This window comes from Amblyomma mixtum, chromosome 8, assembly GCF_055824585.1.
Source record: "Amblyomma mixtum isolate Tamu chromosome 8, ASM5582458v1, whole genome shotgun sequence".
Taxonomy (NCBI): Eukaryota; Metazoa; Arthropoda; class Arachnida; order Ixodida; family Ixodidae; genus Amblyomma; species Amblyomma mixtum.
The window spans coordinates 147,308,099-147,327,926 of NC_143019.1; the positions used below are offsets into that span (position 1 = coordinate 147,308,099).

The 19,828-nt window shown below is 48.7% G+C and overlaps 1 protein-coding gene across 2 annotated transcripts in view; it reads right to left on the reverse strand.

The window, feature by feature from the left end:
- The window catches only part of LOC149334730 (uncharacterized), a 115,032-nt gene that overhangs the window by 35,733 nt on the left and 59,471 nt on the right, over window positions 1-19,828 (reverse strand). For both annotated transcript variants that reach the window (XM_089555342.1, XM_089555341.1), the window contains exons 10-12: window positions 14,840-14,942; window positions 11,428-11,572; window positions 4,671-5,351 (exon numbers count right to left, since the gene is read on the reverse strand). In XM_089555342.1, the coding sequence (XP_089411468.1) occupies window positions 4,671-5,351; window positions 11,428-11,572; window positions 14,840-14,942 (929 nt within the window). The remainder of the gene's footprint in view (window positions 1-4,670; window positions 5,352-11,427; window positions 11,573-14,839; window positions 14,943-19,828) is intronic.

Consider the following 19,828-nt stretch of genomic DNA (forward strand, 5'->3'; position numbering starts at 1 on the left):
ATATATATACAGTATTGTGCGTTTTTATCGTGAAGACTTTCAAAAATTTTCCCGCCTCAACTGCTGGCTCGTTTGTGGTGAAACTGCACACAGAGCTTGCATACTGTGGTAACTTTTGTATTGTAGCAAGTTTTACAACGGTACTTACTTAGTTCACCGTGCATGATGCGAAAACGCAATCGTCTATGTAGAAATCAGCGAATCAAAGCCCGGAAACGTCATTTTTTCGCTGAAGGGAGGCAGTGGTGCCATCTGTTTTCTGCAGTAGAAAGCGTGACGACAAGGCGCCGAGGCGAGCGTTGCAAACAATATCTTATGAAAGGTAAAGCCTCGTTAAATCAGTTGTTCTGATATTTTTTTCCACTCAGCCGAAAATGTTGGAAGCGCTTCAGTTGAAACAGACACAAATGCCGGAACGGCACATTCAAAGGGCTCGTGCTTCTTGCAACACTCGCCCCGGCGCCTTGTCGTGATGCTTTCCACCACCGCAGGAAAGAGATGGCATCACTGCCGCCCTTCACCGAAAAAACGGCGTTTGTGGGTTTTGGTTCGCCGATCTCTACACAGATTATTGCGTTTTCGCATCATGCACAGTGAAGTAAGTACGTACCGTTGTAAAACTTGCTACGATACAAAATTTACCACACTATGCAAGCTCTGTGTGCAGTTTCATCGCAAACGAGCTAGCTGTTGAGGCAAGAAAATTTCTGAAAGTCTTCACGATAAAAACGCACAATACTGCCGTATAGCACAGTATATGTGAGACCTACATGTGGGGCCTCCAACTGCTGCTCTTTATTGCGACTGCGTTGTTCTGCAGCCGTTGCTACAGAGTGGCGACTCATGGCACCTGCTTGGCGTACGCACCCAAGACCAGCGCCACCCGTGTCAGAAAGGGGCGCTCATCTTGGTATGTCTCGTGCTAGCTCCCCTTCGTGCTCGCGCCATCACGCTTGTTTAGCGAATTTACATGGGGAAGAGCGGCTGCGGTAGCTGCACTTAGCTGAGACTTGTCAGAGGCGTCTCTGATTAGAGGGATTTAGCATGGCGAGATCCATTTTCGCACAGATGGCCCTGAGGACACCACACGGTGCAGGCCAGCCTCCAGGACACTAGCTGTGTGCGTGGAAGTGAATCTCACTATGCTAAATCTCTTTTGATGCACACCGCCGGTTCTGGTGCTGATGCGTGCATCACAGATAGTGCAGCCACAGGAATTTGGCCGGTGTGCATCCTCGTCTCTGCTGCCGCAAGCATCCACTGGCACACGCACGGGAGCGCACAGTCAGGACTCTGGTTGCGATACGCCAAACCACAGCCACATGAAGCAAGAGTTCCAGAAATGTTACTCACTCGAGATGAATACCTCCAAATTTCGAATACGAAACATTCAGATCGAATCGAATATGGAACACTTTTTATTCGACCGAATATATTTGCAATTACAGTCACCGACCAATTTTCCGGACTCGGCGGGACCCGAAAAATGGTCCGAATAATCGAACAGTCCGAAAAATCCGTGCACTTAAAAAAATAAACTTTTCTGCGAAAAACTGCCTTTCAATATCGCGAAAATCGCCGCTCCCCATGTTCTGCCTGCAAGCAATAATATTAGACTCTATCTGAGTCATAGCCGTGCTTTCCTCATCCCTATCACCCTATCACATCATGGTACCAGACAGTGCGAAGTGGCCGCGGTCATGCCGCGAATGAATGCACTCACTTCGCGAAGCAAGCACAGTCAGTTTGCATGGGGCAACGACATTCGCGAAGGCCGAGAGGTAACCCACGGGAAGATGCGAGCGGAAGCGAGCACCTCCGAATGCAGTAGTCCCCCCTTCCCCCGTCTGCTGCATTTGCTGCCCTGCACCGTGGGGTGCGTCGTACAAGCCGCGGCCATTGTAGGCCATCTCGATGGCAACGATGGAGAACAAATAGGCAAGCCTATCCAAGCCAGTCCGATTGTGCCCACTAAGCTGACTCCATTTAAGTCCAAGATGGCACCTTTCACGGTGGTGGCAAACAGGTTGGTAATGACAGCAATGCCCGCTCGCATCTATACTAGGCCAAATTAACAAACTTTAGGTTGAGAAACGATCACCACAATATTGTTGGCGTTTATTTCAGTCCGAACATGCGAACTTTTAGACTCCGCAAAGTCCGAAATATCGGTTGTGAAAATGTACACGTTCCTATGAGGGGCGTGACAGCTCCTCAGCGAAGTTCAAAATATCGCGCTAGTCCAAACTATTGGAGTCCGAAATATCGGTCGGCTACTGTATCAAATCAAGGACTGCACAATGTGCGCTCCACCTGTGCATGCACAGGTAGCTCACCCCAGATGCAGTAGCCCTGTTTAAAATGTTTTCCTATGGCTAGAATCACATAATCTCCCATTCAGTCCGGTCTTATTCTCAAAAGTTTCGATTGCAGTGTCCCCGCTCCAGAGTCTCGACACCAGAACCACGCCAGCAAGCACATGACGGCGTGCACCGCTCATTCCGTTTCGTTTTTTGCTACGTGCTACCATTTTTCGCTGCTTTTGAGCGTGAATGCATGGTAGTGCCACACGGCGTGGCATTCCAAAAGCGAAAGCAATAGATACGCACCGACGGCGCTGGAGCACAATGGGTTGTCTCAACTGCGGTCGCTTGTTGCGATCGTTCCCATTCCTCTCATGTCAGTTTGCGCTTCATCATCACGAAACTTTCACGTGTTTCTGCCAGATTTCGTGTAACTCAGCACTAACTAACTGATAGAGTTCGTTATGTCAAGGTCCGCTGTCGCAACACCTTTAGTACACTCAGGTATCAAACACCCATGCTTCAATGGTGGTGGCATCAGGGAATTAAACAACATCGCTATATCGAGGAATTCGCTATATGGAGGTTCGTTACATCCAGGTTCAACTGTATATTCAAGCACATGTAACACACACACTCCTATGAGGTGTGTAGCAAATTCTCAACAAAGTCTAAAAAACTCGGCAGCAGTACCACAATGCCTACTCGACCTGATAGTCACACGGTCCTGTGGCACTGACACCTCTCAAAACAATCGCAAATTACTGTATTTACTCGCATAATGATCGCACTTTTTTTTTCAAAAAATTGACGCAAATTTAGGGGTGCGATCATTACGCGGGGCAAATTTTTAACAAAAAATTTTTGAGCCCTGAAAACGCAAACAAGTTGCAGGCCAGACTACCCTTGTCACTCGGGTAACTCGGGCGCGCTACCCGCGACGCCGCCAAACGCGGTTATCGCGAACCGAGCTCGGCGAACTCGGCTTACGTCAATAACCGATAAGATAAGAGTGCGAAGAGCGCACGAGCTGGCCCGCTTCAAGAACTTACTTTCTTCGCATTAAATCACGTTCCAAGAGCAACGCATCAAAATAGGCAGTGTGTATAGTGCTGCGCCACGGCGCTTTTATGCAGCCTTCGATCTCGTCCGATGGCGCAGCAACAGCGTAACAGCAACGTCCCGCGGCGCTCAAGTTACACATTTTACCGCCGCTACCCCGAAAAATGTCCGGTCCCTGCCGCATCGTTAAAGTAGGCGACAAATTCGGAACGCTCGCAGCACCAGATTCCGCGAGCTTACCACAATGATGCCGCCCGCGAGCGCGGCGGACGACGGCGCTCTGTACTCCCTAGTCGTCGCTAGGCCTAACTTGTTTCGTATCGAAGCCACAGTGGACGGCGCTTTTGAACTGACCAGTGCTATAATGAATGTTCTACTTATAATGCTGCCTTACTGACAACCTAATTGTTTCGTAGTAAAAGAAATATATACGATCGATTTCAGCGCTGCCTCCGCAGCGGAGCTGGCATGCAAGCAGATCGGGTCACTCGCACTGCAACGGCGGCAGCTGCTACGCGGCTGCGAACGTAAAACAAGCTTGTATTGCAGTTATTGCTCCTACCAGCAACTCTGTACAGGCCAGCGATCCTCAAGGCGGATTCATTTTTGACGTTCCCGTATCCCAGGGATTACTTAACCGGATCACCGCGTCACTTCGTTGCACCGCAACCCAGAACAGTGACGAGCCTTGCGACAATGGTGAACCGTGATTCGAGATTACCGCAGATAAGTTTGGTATCCGCGATTAAGCATAACTGCATTTAGACTCCCGCCAACAGGCGTCTGCCGCTGCAATGCTGACAGAGCAAGACGGTCATCTGCACGTGCCATCTGTCAGACAGATAGCAAGTACGATCATCATCGGCTAGACTCGACATCGTCGACTAATTGCAGCGGCAAGTTCAGGGTGCGATCATTACGCGGGGAATAAAAAAAATTGAATTTTGAGAACAAAATTTGGAGGTGCAATCATTACGCGAGTGCGATCATTATGTGAGTAAATAGGGTACTACAGATGAAAAAAATTACAAGAAAAGCAAAAACAAATGGTAGCCGTGGCCCTGTTAATGGGCCTTTTTAATTCAGCATGAGATAAGCCAACCAACCCCACAGCATTATGCTTGAGGTGAATGCACGCACCTTTGGCATCAGAAATTACCTGAGCATGAGACCACATGCACTTCATTTTACTTTCAAATGGCTCAACTGATTGTTAATCGTGTGCTGATCCCACAGAGAAATGCTGCTTCCCACAAGGCAACAATGTGAATAAGCCAGCAGCTTTCAAGGACCCAGCAGACTCACCTCGGGCATCATGTGTATGCTCACTGTCTCCTGGGCCGACGGCTCCAGCTTTGGCACGATGTGAGTTTCAGCTGCAGCGGAGGCTGTCTTTCCACCTGGGCTTTTGTCCACCAGTGGCATGGCTCTGGCGACCTGGCCGACCTGCTGGGATGCACCCCCCGCTGGCGACACCACCACACCCTGCTGGGCCGCAGGAGGAGGCAGAGGCAGCCGTGGCAGCAGGGGCTGTGCCTGCAGGATGATGCTCTGGCCCGCGCTGGCCCTCCGCTGCAGCTCCTCGGGGTGCTTCTCCACCAGCTGGCCCACAATGGACTTGAGGGCGGCATCGCTGATGGAACCCGGCTTCTGCGCCAGGTGGATGGTGAAGAAGGCGCTCGGGTGCACCGTCACGTCCTGGCCCCCCGTCTGGTGGATCCGCAGGGAGGGCATCTTCTTCGGGGGTGCCGGCAACAGGGGGGGCAGTCGACTGGTGGTGGCCCTCGGGGAGGGCCGCTTGGGCGCCACCAGGTGCACTATGGGCACCGAGATGGTGGCCGGGGGGGCCACACTGGCAGCAGCAGCCGAGGGTGGTGCCCCAGCTGGGGGACCCGGTAAAACCTGCTGCCTGCTGGCCTCCAAGGGTCGGCACTGCTTTGAGCCCACGGACTTCGGCGCAGACCTGTAGGGAAGCTTGGTGCACGCCTGCAGCAAAGGGTGCACACACTTGGTCACTGCCTTAAAGAACGGCCCAATCTGCCACACAAATGCCACTGAAAACAAGTAGACCAGCTAGAAAGGACGAGATATAAAAGTGCACAGCTCAGGTTTCACTGCAAAACAAACTGCCAAGAAACCTATTAATTCGTACCCACTAACTGAGAACCCCCACATGTTCACTCTTAAAGGTGCACTAAAGAGGATTCTGAGCTTGCCTTTTTGCCACGGAAACTCGATCTACACTCTCCGAGCATTCTTAGGAGCTTCGAATTATTGTCCTGTGATGAGGCCGATTCCCCCCTCACCCTTTCTTTCTTTTAACTCACCGCCGAGAGGAGGAGGAAGGAGTCAGCCAACACACAGAGTGCCTTCCAGCCAGCGGCAGGGCAGTGTGCCGCTCTGCCATCAGCGGAGTGATACGTTGAGGTCGGCGAAAGCCTAATTTGTGGCTCTGTAGTCTGCAACTGAAACTATTTACTCATGGAAACCTAAAAAACAAAATAAAAGTGAAAGCCATGTGACTGCCTGGAAGGAACTCCACCCACTGGACGACTCCTTCTCTTTTCGGAGGTGAGTTCAAAAAAAGAGGCGGGAGCCGGCACGTCTAATGCGCTTCAAATTAGGGAACTCAGCCACACAGGACAATAATTCCAAGTTTCTAAGAATGCTAGGAGCGCACAGATCAACTTCCCACGGTAAAAAGGCGAGCTCAGAATCCTCTTTGATGCACCATTACAAAAAGAAAATATGCACTGATACATATTGTCTGGGCGTTTGCTTTCTCTACTTTTTCAAAACTGAATCAAGTACCCTTTGGCTTTGCAGCCAAATTGAATATGGTCACAGAAGTGAATATTTCTGCAAGTTCAGCAGACTCATAAATTCAAACTTGAAGGCCCAAAAGTGTCTTCTTTTAATTATCAAAAGTCTGAATTATCAGACCTGTGCCTTAATATGATGCAAGCTAAATGTGATTCACTTTATGGATAACAAATACACCAGTGCAATGCACACACAAATACACACTAGTACATTGGAACCTTCTCTCTTTGCACAGGTTGGCACTGATTCAACTGGCAGCTGAATGCCACAACAGCCAGTCATGAAATTTTTCTTTGAACTGCTTTGCAATGCGGCATAGCAACCCAAAAGCTTACACCAACTGCTAAGGGTATCTGAATACCAAATTCTTGGCTGTGAAATCAATGTGAATAATAAAAATTGGTTGCTAATTGCACCGAATATTTTCAAATACTTCTGAATAAATTCAAATATTAGCACAGGCAGTTCAATCTAAAGACAAATGCTTTTCCACAAAACAGCAACGAAAACAGACAGACACTGCAAACAAATTTTGTTTTCACTTAAAAGCAGCATAACTTACCTACCATGCAGTAAATAAGGGGTGGGGGGAATCATGCAGTGCTATCTCACAAGATGTTTGCAGCACTACAGAAGGTAGAGCTCTCTCGTCCAATCAGGATGGCGCGCACTACATTAGTGTGTTCCTACGTGCCCGTCGCCCCACCAATTGCTGACAGGTGGCTCCATCCATGTGAAAGAAGGCGTACTAGTAGTTAGCTTCTTTCTACCTCTAGCAGGTGGCGCTTGATATCTTTTTATTCTTTCATCTGTTTGTTCTTGGAGAGGCGGACGCCTGTTCCAAAGGCCCCATTTTTTCTTTTCTTTTTTGTCGTCACCTGTTATTATCAGTTCCTCTGTTGTCACGTCACAGTTATTTTCAATGTTCTTGTCATGTCAATTTATTTATTCCAGCGTGGTCACTAAACTATTAAGCTGGGTCAAATGCAGGCCGGGCAGCCGAAGGTCGATGGTGGTGAAATGCAAAACAAGCCCATGCACTGCGCGAAAGTCAATGCACAAGTGGTTCAAATTAATCTGGAGCCCACCAATGCGGCGTCCGCCATGTTGTTGTAGTTGAAAACTTTTATTGTCCAACAGATAAGAACCACACCGCCTGGCCGCTCTGTCTCACCCCCATATCTCATATCTCATGACATATCTCATAAGAGACGATGTCGTTATCCTTATTCGTTGCTCTCACTGAGACAGTACTGGATGATCCCGACTTTTGCGCGCACGGTAGCACGTCAATGGGGCTCATCTCATTGTCCTCATCCACAACTCCACACAGGTGTCCTCCTCCAGGTTGACAACAACAGCCGGTCCTTGGTGAACAACATTGTCGATGATGTGGTCCAGTTTCCTCATCACATCTTCCTCACTGATAACATGCTGCACGTAATTATTCCATTTCTCAGCATTCACTTGCATGATGCCTTGCCATACCAGAGGCTCCACGTCTTGGAGCTTAAACGTCTTGTTTTGACTGGCCACGAAACCCTTGACATCGATCCAAACAAGCTCTACCAGATTCAGTTGGCAGTGGTAGGGTGGCAGGCGCACAGGCCAGCAGCTTCGGTGATGCAGTCACCGACACCTTTTCTGAACAGCCAAGTCTATAGTATGTCCTCTTTTGAGGCTACTCATGCACCGCATTTTATCCTTCTTCACAGAATGATATGGCGTGTTGTCCATCACTGTAACACTGCCCACTTCTTCGGGGGACAACATTCGGTCCGCCTTCAACGTCTGCGTTGTCAACTGGTACAGCGCTCGCTCGCTCACCTGGGTGAGTTTTGCCGTCCTCTTGATGAGTGCATTCGTGCTTGAACTGCCTCCGCTCTCGAAGCGAAGCATTTTAAGAAGCCAACTGCGATGGCCTGCTTGGGAAAACAGCGCTCTGTCGGTGTAGGGCACACAGGCGACACAACCGACACCATGTTGAAAAATGGCAGCAGGCCTCTGCAGAGCTGTGTCCGTATGGACATTGTCTTAATTTCACCAGCCGCACCGTACAGGAAGGGAGGAACCCAACCACCCATTTGTTCGGAGGGATGGCTTGCCCTTTGAACGCAATGCTTTTTGAGGAAATCCGCACCGTACAGGAAGGGAGGAGGAATTGGGAGTGAGAGAAGAAAGAGGGGCCGTAATGAAGAAACTGAAAATTGTATTTGAGGAAAGGAAATTAAGCAGTGACTGTCTCACATATCTCCCTCAAAATGGTGACAGGGCTGTTGACACAGCTGCCAACACAGCTGCTAACGACAGCATGAGGCATTAAAGGCTTTCGCCTTAAAAGAATTGAGAACGACAGCAGGAACAGCACACAAATGGCATTTATTTCCATGTTGACCTTCTTAACACGTGCCCACGCCACCACAAGAAGCAAGGTCAAAATGGCAACCAGTGCTGGCGTATCGTGGGGGCACCACCTGTGTTATCCTATTCCATTACTACAATGACACAAATCTAAGCTGACCTAAGGTCTTCATATCTCACGTTTTTAAAAAAAATGATCAGCCTAGACTCGAATAAATACGGTATGGCATCTTGAAATGAGGAACCAGTGCAACAAAAACGAAGGACCAGGGAAAGGAGAGAGATGCACAACTGGCCATTTAATCGGGAAAGCACACTTAAATATCTGAACGCCGCTAGACTAACTCATGTCATCTTCAAAAAATAAAAACCCTACACTGACAGCTCATATAGGGATTTGTAACCAACTCGTTTCAAAAGTCCTATGTTCGCACTTTGTCAGGGCCACAGAAGGGCTGCTCACACACAAGTATGCTTCCGGGAAGATGTGATACCATTTCCCGTTCAAGCTGGTCTTTGTGGCGATGGAACACAGCAGTGTGGTTGAAGTACGGAGTGCAGGTTTTGCAGTGTGGGACCAGTTTTGACGAACCGGATTCTCCCAACAATGTTTCATGTTCTGAAAGGCCTTCGTTGAGGCCTGTTTGGTCCACATAGAAATGGCCACACGCGAACGGAATCCCTGACCAATCTTGCACTGGACGTGTTGAGTGCCGTGACACACACCACACCCTTCAGTGGCGCTCTCATTGTCTTTCCTGCATTTCAAAGGAGCCGGAATATTGCTCAGTTTGTTTGGAGTGAAAAACAAAACCCTTCATCTGCCTTCCTGCCTCAGTGAGATAGCTCATGAACATATGAAACTACTGCCGCTTCACATATGCCAGGTGTGTTGACGGTCCGCAGGATCCCATCAATAAGCTGACAGAGTGTGGCCATGTAGTTTCATTTTTGGAGCTCCCTCACTGGTGGCTATCTGCTGTGCAAATCATCCGGCCAGCACAGCGTTTGGTACGACGATTGCCTGATATTCTTTTGTTTCTTTTTCCAAGCCATGCTTCCGACCATTCATTCTTCCAGAAACGTGGCGCTTGCCCCACGCTGTTTGTGCCGTGATGCGAGGAGGAGGCTCCAGCACTCTGAGAGAAGCCACCTCACTCTCCTTCCGATGGTGTGCATGAAGTGAAACATTTGATGGCAACCCCTGTCACGCAGACACTGTCTTAAAACAACAATCTCCTTTATATAATTATCACTTTCACGCAAACAGTTTTTGACAGTTTTGGGGGGGCCCATTGAATAATGTTTTTCCACTCCCCCGAAGTCCGCATCACAGAGGGTAGTTGAATTTCAAACTCAAGAGGCGCTTCTCAAGAGACGTCCGATGATCATTCAGCGTGCTTCAAGGCACCTGTGTCGGACGCCTCGAGGAGTGTGCTCACAAATCCCCCCTGAAAACCTGCTCCATTCACTGAGTCCTTTGTTAGGCCAGTGTGAATATTCGGTTGAATAGTAAAGTATTCGATCAGTATTTGAAATCTTGAAGAACACATCACGAGCTAGTTGGTTTTCCATCACAATGAAAACAGCGCAAACCTCACGGAGGACGCAGAAAGGGGAGATGAGAAGACACAGCGCCTGTGTCTCATCTCCCCTTTCTGCGTCCTCCGTGAGGTCTGCGCTGTTCTCGTTGTGCTCTGAAATCTTACTCTGCGGTCTGGGACGGCTGCCCTCCTGCATGTGACAAGCAGTGGTGCCAGTGGTTTGCTCAGACAGCTGTCACTCCCAGCCTTGCCAACCAGGCAGCAGCATCTCTCGTTGCCTGCTGTGAAGGTTCTACCTGAGCAAACCTGAGTGGGAGCATTACCTGAACAAAGGAAGTGCAGCCATTTGCTGCGCTTCCTTTGCTCAGGTAATGCACCCACTTTTTTTTTTTTCTCACAAAAGGTGACAAAAAAGTTTGTCAGATTTTTTTTGCAAGAATCGAAATTTGCAAGATTCGAAAAGAGTCAAATTTTGCAAGAATTGAAACCCCGCCCACCCAACCAACTGCCTGCCCACAAGCCCGCCTGTCCATACACCTGTCCACCACCAACAAAGGCACGCGGTCAGCCACGCTGTTTGCTTTGAAAGATGTCTGCTGTATCACAGCATGATCCAGCAATTTTGGGGATCATTCATGGTGCCGGCCAATGGCGGTGAGATAAAGTGAACACTGAAGGCAAGGTGAGTGTTCTCTCTGCGACGTATTAGTGACCCTCCCGATGCGCGGCAAACGCAAGCAGCGGAAAAAGCGCAGTCGTCCGACAACCCTGGGCAACGGGGCGACCAGCAGCGAAGACGAAGGAGGAGATGCAAGGTGGACACTGGACCGTACACACCTATGTAATCACTCTTAGCTTAACCTTGTTAGTAAACGGTTGTTCGAGAAAGTAAAAGGGCATCCTGCTGTTAATTCCCGCCCCGACACGAGAACAGCCTATTGACGTTAAAAAAACTCGCAGGGTGGTAACAAGTGTGTAGTGTGACACTAGCTGTGGTGTGAGAGGGGGGTTCCTCCCCCGATCTCAAGCTGGCCAGATGGGGGCCCTGAGCTTCCTCGACAGCACTGCACTGCACCTCTCTTTGCAGGCCTGCATTGCACCCAGACCACCCCTGCTCTGCACCCGAGCGTGCCATCTGCACAGGTGCTCTCGCCAAAAGTGCACCACCTTGGCACGGTGCCAGGGCAGAGTGGAACATGCTAAGAAAAGCTACCAGTGCAAAAAAAAAAAGCCAATTCTCAATGACATCGCTCTTTATGCAGGTAAATACGAAACGAACATCGACACTCTCAACAGTCGGCTGCACGCCCCTGGCGCCTAAGAAAGTGTTTCACCTTGCAGATGAAGCGTCGTCCCTCAGTGGTGGCCTGCAGTCCCAGGCAGATGGGGTGGAAGTAGCAGAGGCACCTCTTGCACTGCAGCTCGGGTGTCTCCCCAGTGGCACGGGGACAGCGGGGAGTGCACGGCTCACGTGCCATCCTGCATTGTCATTATTACAAGGCACTCAGAAGCAGAGAAAAATATTCATATCATCTAAACATGAGTGTACTACTCTGGGCCAAAAAAAGTACTTGTTGGCACCTGGAAAGCCTAGCCTGAAAAGCACAGTTTGGCCGCTCATGCTGCCAACTCTTGCGCTGTGGCACAAAGCATCAAGGCCATTGACCATCTTGCCATTGTAGTTACTGCTCATCATACGGCCAAACTCGAAAGCATAGCAAATGCAGAACTGGAAAAAATCTCTGACTGGTTTCTCACAAACAATTTAACAATCAATGCTAAGAATGCATACTGTTCCACTCAAAGAAAAAATCAATTCTTTCAACTAACCAGACCCCGCTTGAGTCAACAAATACCTTGGAGTCACACTGGACAAACATTTACACTGGCAACGTCATATTGACGCGACTTGCTCTAAGATGGCATCCGGCTGTTCCTTCAGACGCACGAATACTTTGATACCAATATTCTGCGCGTCCTATACTTCACATTAACACATACTCACCTTTCATATTGCATCGAGTCGTGGGGCTGGACGTATAGTACTTACCTAGAGCCTATTAAAAACTTACAAAAGCGAGTAATTTAATTTTCTAGTTACACTGTACGCAGTAAGGCACTGTTAAGGCGAAAGCCTTTAATGCTTCATACTGTGGTTAGCAGAAGCGTCGGCAGCCGTGTCAGCAGATTTGTCCGCCTTTCGGTGTCACCGCTTAAAAAGAAACGGCGCCGAGGGTGGGAATCGAACCAGGGCCTTTGGCATTTGAAGCGGAGACGCTACCACTCCGCCACGAAGGCTCAGGGTTCGAGCATGAATAAAGACGCATCTAGTGAATTCACGGGTTTCATAAATAAAATAAAAGGAATAAAGCCAAGAAAAGGAAAAGTAAAAAAATAAAAATAAGAAAATAAACAAGAATAAAAATAAGATGAAAATAAAAAACGATAAAAATAAGAAAAGGAGCAAAAATCTAAAATATATGAAAAATAAAAAATAAATAAAAACAAACAGTGCGCCAGGAAACGCTTTCGCCTTGCAGCACTTAAGAGAGCAAAAGTGCCCCTTGACTTTTTTACTAAACTACGCGTATTACCACTCGGTTTACTTCGTGAGAAAAGTACTGCAGAATGTGTCCATAAAATAGTAACAAACAACCTCCCATTTGATATATCAATATTTAACATCCCGCCACTTCCAACATGGAGCCGCACATACGGCAATTTTAACTTGCCGGTGAAAAGAAATGTATATGAAGAGCGTCTCCTAAAGAGTTTACAGGCGTAAAAATTTGGAATAACCTACCAAATGACCTAAAGACTGCCTACAACTTTTCCTTTGGAATAAAAAATTACTACCTTAATAAGAATGACACACTTTGAATTCACAATTTCATTTATTACTACACTTCTTAGATATTTGCCTGAAATTATTTGCATGTAGCTCAATACTGATACCTTGATTTACATATAGATTGATACATTTGCATCTATTTATTTATTTTATTTATTCAAGGTACCTACAGCACCTTGAGACGCATTATTGTAGGGGGGGTAAGTACAGTAACAGTAAAATTCAATACAGCAAAATAGAACAAAACAGAAAAAAAAATTACAAAATAATGTTAAGAACTTCCAATAAAAACAACAGCATTCTGATTACACCTGAGAAGTAAAAAAGCTTTGTAATTAAAAAGAGTGCACTGAACTCTGTTTATCCTCTTCTCGTGTGATGCTTTGAAAAGACTTACCAGCCATATTCCCCTAGCTTTTTGCGATGCCTTAATTCTTGTGTAAGTTCTACGCGTGTTGTTTAAGTTTTTAGCTTATGTAATCTGTAATATGTGTGTTTCTTTTGTTGATGCTCTTACAAGTGATGTATACCTTTCTGTATACTAACTTACTCTGTCTTTATTTTGATATATTGTTTAAGGCCTGCATCCTTCCACACCTTTTCCAATTGGACCCATTACTGGCCGTTGGCTATGGGTCCGAGCAGTGCTTGCGTATATGTGTATAGCAACAAAGAGCAATAAATAAAGGAATGAAAAAACAACGAATGGTTGGTGCCAGGAGCTACCACAAGCAGGCTTCATTCAGGGGCCTGCTTGTTGCTGTTCTGCTCTCGTGAGCGTGCCTGCCTTGGGGCGCACCTGCTTGTCCTGACGATGGGATAGCGACAGAGGAGATGGCAACAAGCAGGATCTGGTGGTGGTTGTACAGCCGCACGACCATCCCTGGTGAGCAGGTGGTCTCCATAGGAGCACACGGTTAAGCAGCTCTAATGCTGGAGACGCATGGCTCGAGACACAATCCGCAACTGCAGCTGCATTGCTGCCACGCCGGGGGAAGAAGAACTCACCAACGCTCCAAGCGCTGCGCCCATCAACAGGCAACAACCACATAGCTGTGACATTGGACTATGTTTCTGGTGTGCTGGTGTCTGAGGATGGGTTTACAGGGGTTTACAGGGGGTTTACAGGGGTTTACAGGGGTTTACAGGGGTTTAACGTCCCAAAGCGACTCAGGCTATGAGAGACACCGTAGTGGAGGGCTCCGGAAATTTCCACCACCTGAGGGGTTCTTCAGCATGCACTGACATCACACAGCACACGGGTCTCTGGAATTTCTCCTCCAAAGAAATTCAACCACCACGGCTGGTATCAAACCCTCGTCTTTCAGGTCAGCAGCTGAGCACCATAACATCTGAGTCACCGCGGCAGCTTACCAGATGATGACCACCCTCGTCCGACACTTCACAAAATCCATTCTGCTAGCAACGCGCTACGACGGTATCGCTCGGGAATACATGCACAGTGGGCTGAAGTTCGTTGAAATGATGTCGCGTGCCAAAAATGTGATCCTCTCTGATGGATCTAAGTGCAGTGTTCAGGCAAAAATCACTGCCTACAGCAAATAGGCATACATTTCTCACCAATAAATTACTTGCGGAGCAGATTATTCTTTTGTCGGCATGTTTCCACTGCACTGTTGACAAACTCGTGTATAATGAATTTGGTATGGAAGTTTACTGAAGTTTGTTATAACAGGGCTTGGGTATATTGAACAAATCACACTGAATCATGCTGTTCGCTATAATCAGGTTGGAGTGTAGCCATAACAAAGCCAAGACAGAATAATCTTTTGGAGCAGGTGTTGTCAAATGTGTGCTCACAGCAGCACCCTGAAGACTGCACCACATACAAGTGTGTCAGGATAAATGTGCAGAGAGAGAGTATGCCCACTCACGGCTTGGACTGGCTGGACCGAGCAGGACTGCCCTCCAGGGCAGGGCTGGATCCCAGGGGCTCGGTCCCCTCTTTTATCACCACCGGATCACCCACCAGGTCGTCTGCAAAATGCAGGCAGGCAAAATGGCCGCCTCTCAGCCAACAAGCCAGGCACGACAGCAGGAGGCCGCAATTTAGTCTCCTCCTTCCGGTGAATGCAGGAGTGCAAAACAAGACTGCACTGCACTGGCAGTCCAACCAGTGCCACATCCAAGTGCACTTCTTGTGCAAGGGCAGCCGTACCGCAGGGCCCAGTACGAGAAAACGCTCTTGCAGCACACAGTCACAATTATTTCCAGGAAAACAACTACTGCATAAACGTGTGTAAGGGCTGCCCCACCCTGTTTTCCACAGGATATATTAAAAGAAGAAAAAAAAGATGCACGCGCTGTGGCCTCCGCGATCAGTTCCGGCCGCGAGCAATGAGGAACTTGATCGCGGAGGCCACACACACGCACAGGAGCTTCCAGGTGCTGCCTGCGGATGGCGTCACCACCACCTTTTTCTCCTCGCCCTGCGATCTCCCGTATCGGCATCTCCAGCTTTCTTTGGCTGCAGTGCCCAGTGTGGCAGTTGTAGTAGCCCCATGACTCAACAGCCACACAGCTGGCTCTCCCGGAGGACACGGCAGGCGGGCAACGGAGGAACAACACAGGCTGCCACAGAGTGTGTGCGCCTCCCGAACTGCAACAAGGGCTGCTGTGCAGGGTGCTGCGCAACTTCTGCTGGGGTGAGCGTGCACCAGGGCACAGAGTAAATGCCGCTCATACCCCCCTGCGTTCTTACTTTTTTAAAAAAAGAAACACATTTTGGCACATGGGCTGCACCCTGAAAAAGTATTTCGTGGGGCAACAGTTGGGCAGCAGGCAATTTGGTGACAGGACAGCAGACGACCAAGCCTGCACCTGAACTGGCATTGCCACAGAACAGAACAGAACTGGTGCAGGCAAACCAAACAGACCTTCTGTTCCGGCACTGTGGCTTCCACAGTTGGACCGTCTGGGAAAGCGACTGCTTGCTGAGGGTCCCACATGGCTGGGGCTAGTTTTGGACGGAGTAGTGTCACATATGCAAAGCTGGTTTTAGACTCCAGGGAGCGGCTAGGAGAAACTACAGTCTAACCTCGTTACAGCGGATATGTTATATCAAACTGCAATTTAAACACATGCGTTTCTTACTCTCTCTCTGTGTGTGTGTGTGTGTGCGTGTGCGTGCGTGCGTGCGTGTGTGTGTGTGTGTGTCGAACCCCGCAATAACGAAACCGCCGGGGAAGGAAAATCTTTTCGTTGTCGTGAGAATTTCAGAAAATGAACAAATAAGCACACCCATTACCTTCAAGAACCAAAATTTAATGAAAAAAGTCGCTTATTTTGCTCTGCTTGACACTGCTGCGCAGGAGCTTGACGACTCTGGCTTCGCAGCTTGATAAGCTATGCATAGCTTCGTCGTCGTCGTGGTCGCCTAGAAAAGTCCGGATAACAGCGAAAGCCCCAAGCACATCACGCGAGCTTATTTGGTTACCTTGTGCTTGGTTTTCACAATCTTCGTCGTCACTCGCCTCATTTCCTTTGCACACACTGTTGATAATAGCGTCGTCGCTGAATTCCTCGTGCACGATCAAGTCGGCGTCCGCACACAAAAGGTCCTCCAGTTCAACAGCCTCTGGCACCATTGCATCTACACTGCAAAGCGCGTTCCATGCTTCGGTTAGTGGCTGCAGATCGTCACCACTTGCAGCTTGCGGTTCTGCCAAGGCGTGTTGACCAGCTGCGAAACCGGCGTGCCTGAAGCAGTTCTGGACAAGCGTGGCCGAAGTAGCAATCCACGCGCCGGCAAGCATCTCCAGCGCCATGAAGAGGTCAATTTCCGTCGGTCGCTTCATTTCGATGTTTAGCAACATCCGCTGGATGAGCCTTCCTCGGTACGCAGACTTCACACTTGTAATAACACCCTGATCAAGAGGTTGGATAACGGATGTGCATTTCGCAAGGAAAAAAATCAAGCGGACGCTCGTCGGGGCAACGTCTTCAATGTGGTGCGCACTGCAGTTGTCCAAAAAAAGGCAGACGAATCTGCCCTGGTTTCGCATGTCCGTATCAAAGGCTTCCAGCCAGCTTGAGAATATTGCGCGCGTCATCCACACTTTTTGGTTTGCAGTGTACTGGACCGGAAGCTTTCGGTTACCTTTAAAACACCGTGGCCTCTTGCTCCGGCCGATCACGAGGAGGGGACGCTTGTCAGATCCATCCATGTTTGAGCATAAAAGAATGGTGACCCGCTTTTTGCTCAGCTTGCCACCATGGCATTTTTTTCCTTTCAGGTTTAGCGTTTTTGAAAGCAACATTTCATAGAAGAAGCCAGTTTCGTCCGCATTATAAATTTCGGAGGGCTCGTACTCGTCCATTATGCCTTCGTAACTTTCCTGCATCCAGGACGATGCTGCTTCAGCGTCGACGCTCGCACACTCCCCCGAAAACACTTTGGCGACGATGCAGTGCCGCGCTTTAAATCAACTTAGCCATCCGGTGCTCGCCTTAAAGTTGTCGTGCCCCAGAATGCACGCGAAGTCAATAGCCTTTTGCTGCAGAAGGCTTCCAGACAAAGGCACCTTGTTCGCTCTGTTGTTCAGGAACCACTGAAATACGGCTTTGTCCACGTCTTCGTAGACCGGCGTTCCCAAAGTCTTGTTCTGAGTGCACGCGCCGTTCTGGAGTGCCGCCATGATGCCATCCTTTGATTTCAGAATCGTAGAAAGTGAGCTGCACGCGATACTGAACTCCTCCGCAATGTCTGTCTTCTTTCTGGCTTTTTCAGCTTCGGCGATGATTGCAGCCTTTTCCTGCAGCGTCAAAAACTTGCGCTTCTTTACAGGAGGCGGCATGTTTCCGACAGTAAAAAAAACATGAAAAACACTGTACACGAGCAAGTCACGGGCGAATTCGGCTTGCACAACGCGGACGGCGAGATAGCGTGGTCGGCGCACTAGCGAAAAAAAAAGGGTTCCTTGCTCTTCCCCGGTTGGCCGGCAGTGCCGTCACGTTAAACGTCACGTGCGTGCTTAGTCGCCAACAGACGGGCTAGCAAAAAGCCGCTTTCAGCGGGCAAAAATAAAAAATTGCTTTGCTATCATCATCATTACCGAACCAACCGAAAGTAAACAAAAATGGCTGCATCGGTGCTTGTTGGCAGGTGAAATGAACGGGCCCGACTTGTCGGATGAGTGTGCTGCTGCAGGTTTGCCCATTCTATGTTCCCGACTGGCTGATGTGCCGAAAAAATGTTGCAGATCACTACCTCAAACTTTCGTTAATGCGGGACTGCTTTTTAAAAACCCTTCACTGTTGAGCGGTGACAAATGCGTTGAACCCTATGGAAGTTCGCCGGGGGCGCCAGAATTTTTCGTTGCCGCGAGAATTTTGTTCTTAAGGGCTTTCGTTATTGAGAGGTTCAACTGTGTGTGTGTGTGTGTGTGTGTGTGTGTGTGTGCGCGCGCGCGCGCGCGCGCGCGCGCACGCACGCACGCACGCACGCACGCACGCACGCACGCACAACACACACACACACACACACACACGCAGTTTGCCATAAAACGGATATATCGAACTGCCCGGTGTGTGCCTGGTCGAATGGCAGGCCTCACTATACACAGGTGGTGGAGTTCAAGCTTTACCTCCCCCTGTGCCCAACAGTGCCACAGGAGGAGGAGGAGGCACCCTTCTCTTGCGCCCACCCAGAACCAGGCCAGGGGTTGCAGCCCCCACTCTTCGTTCCCGGCGACAGGGGGCAGCCTCACTCCTCAGCTAGCGCATCGTGGTGGAGCAGCGCAAAGGACGGGACACAAGAAACAAGGAAGGACGTACACAGGCGCTGCGCCTGTGTACGTCCTTCCTTGTTTCTTGTGTCCCGTCCTTTGCGCTGCTCCACCACGATGCAACAGCACCAACTAGCCCAGCAACTTGCTCTTCTGAACCTCAGCTAGCATTTGCCACCAAGTTCTGCTCCGATCATGCACTGCTAAAGCTATGGAAAAAAGTCTCTCCCTGTTGCCATTCTTTCGCTCACCAAATTTAGCTTCTTCATCATGCGTGCTTTTGGTGACATGATATTGTTACGAATTGCAGCGTATTGCATGATTTTTTACCAGTTTACCAAGGTTTCACTGTACAGTTAGACTGAATCAATGATTGCAATGTCGGGATGAAGGGAAAGTGAACATGACAGGGGTATTTATGTCTACTATTAGTCTACTAGCTACAACAGTTTATGACTTCTGTGGCATACTAGATAATTCAGGACAGGTGGATGTTTTGCTACTGGATTTGGCGAAAACCTTTGACTGGGTGTCGTACTCAAGATTAGCTCATAGATTGCAGCTGATTTTTCCAGTGGATCCGAGGAATACAACTCGGTCTGTTGAGGTGCACTCCGAGGGTCTCACTGTGACTGCCCGCGGTGTCCCTCGGGGAAGCCTGTTAGGGCCTGCACTTTTCCTAACAGTGATCTAACAGATGCAATTTCCCCTCAAGCATCAATAAAATTCATTGCAGATTGCAAGAATCTTTGCCAAAAATTCTCACTGGTGTGAAAAATGGAATACGAACCAAAACAATGACAACACTGCTTGTGCTGATTACACAAAAGAAAAATGTCAGCTCTTATCAGTATCATCTTCAGAACAAAAATATTTGTGAGGTTCCCCATTGTAAGCACGTAAGAGTCCCCCTTGCAAACGTCATATTTCGCTCATATTTCTGAAATTTGCTTGGCTGCATTCATGAAGCTTTGCTTCTACTTAAATTAAAGCATGCAACTAGTATCAATATAAAGCTTTTGGCACATAACACTTTCGTTGGGTCAAAACTTGAATACGCTTCTGTTATACGAGATCCGCACACAAAAAAAGATACCTGTCACCTAGGGCTCATTCAAAGTGAGCTTTATTTTCAAC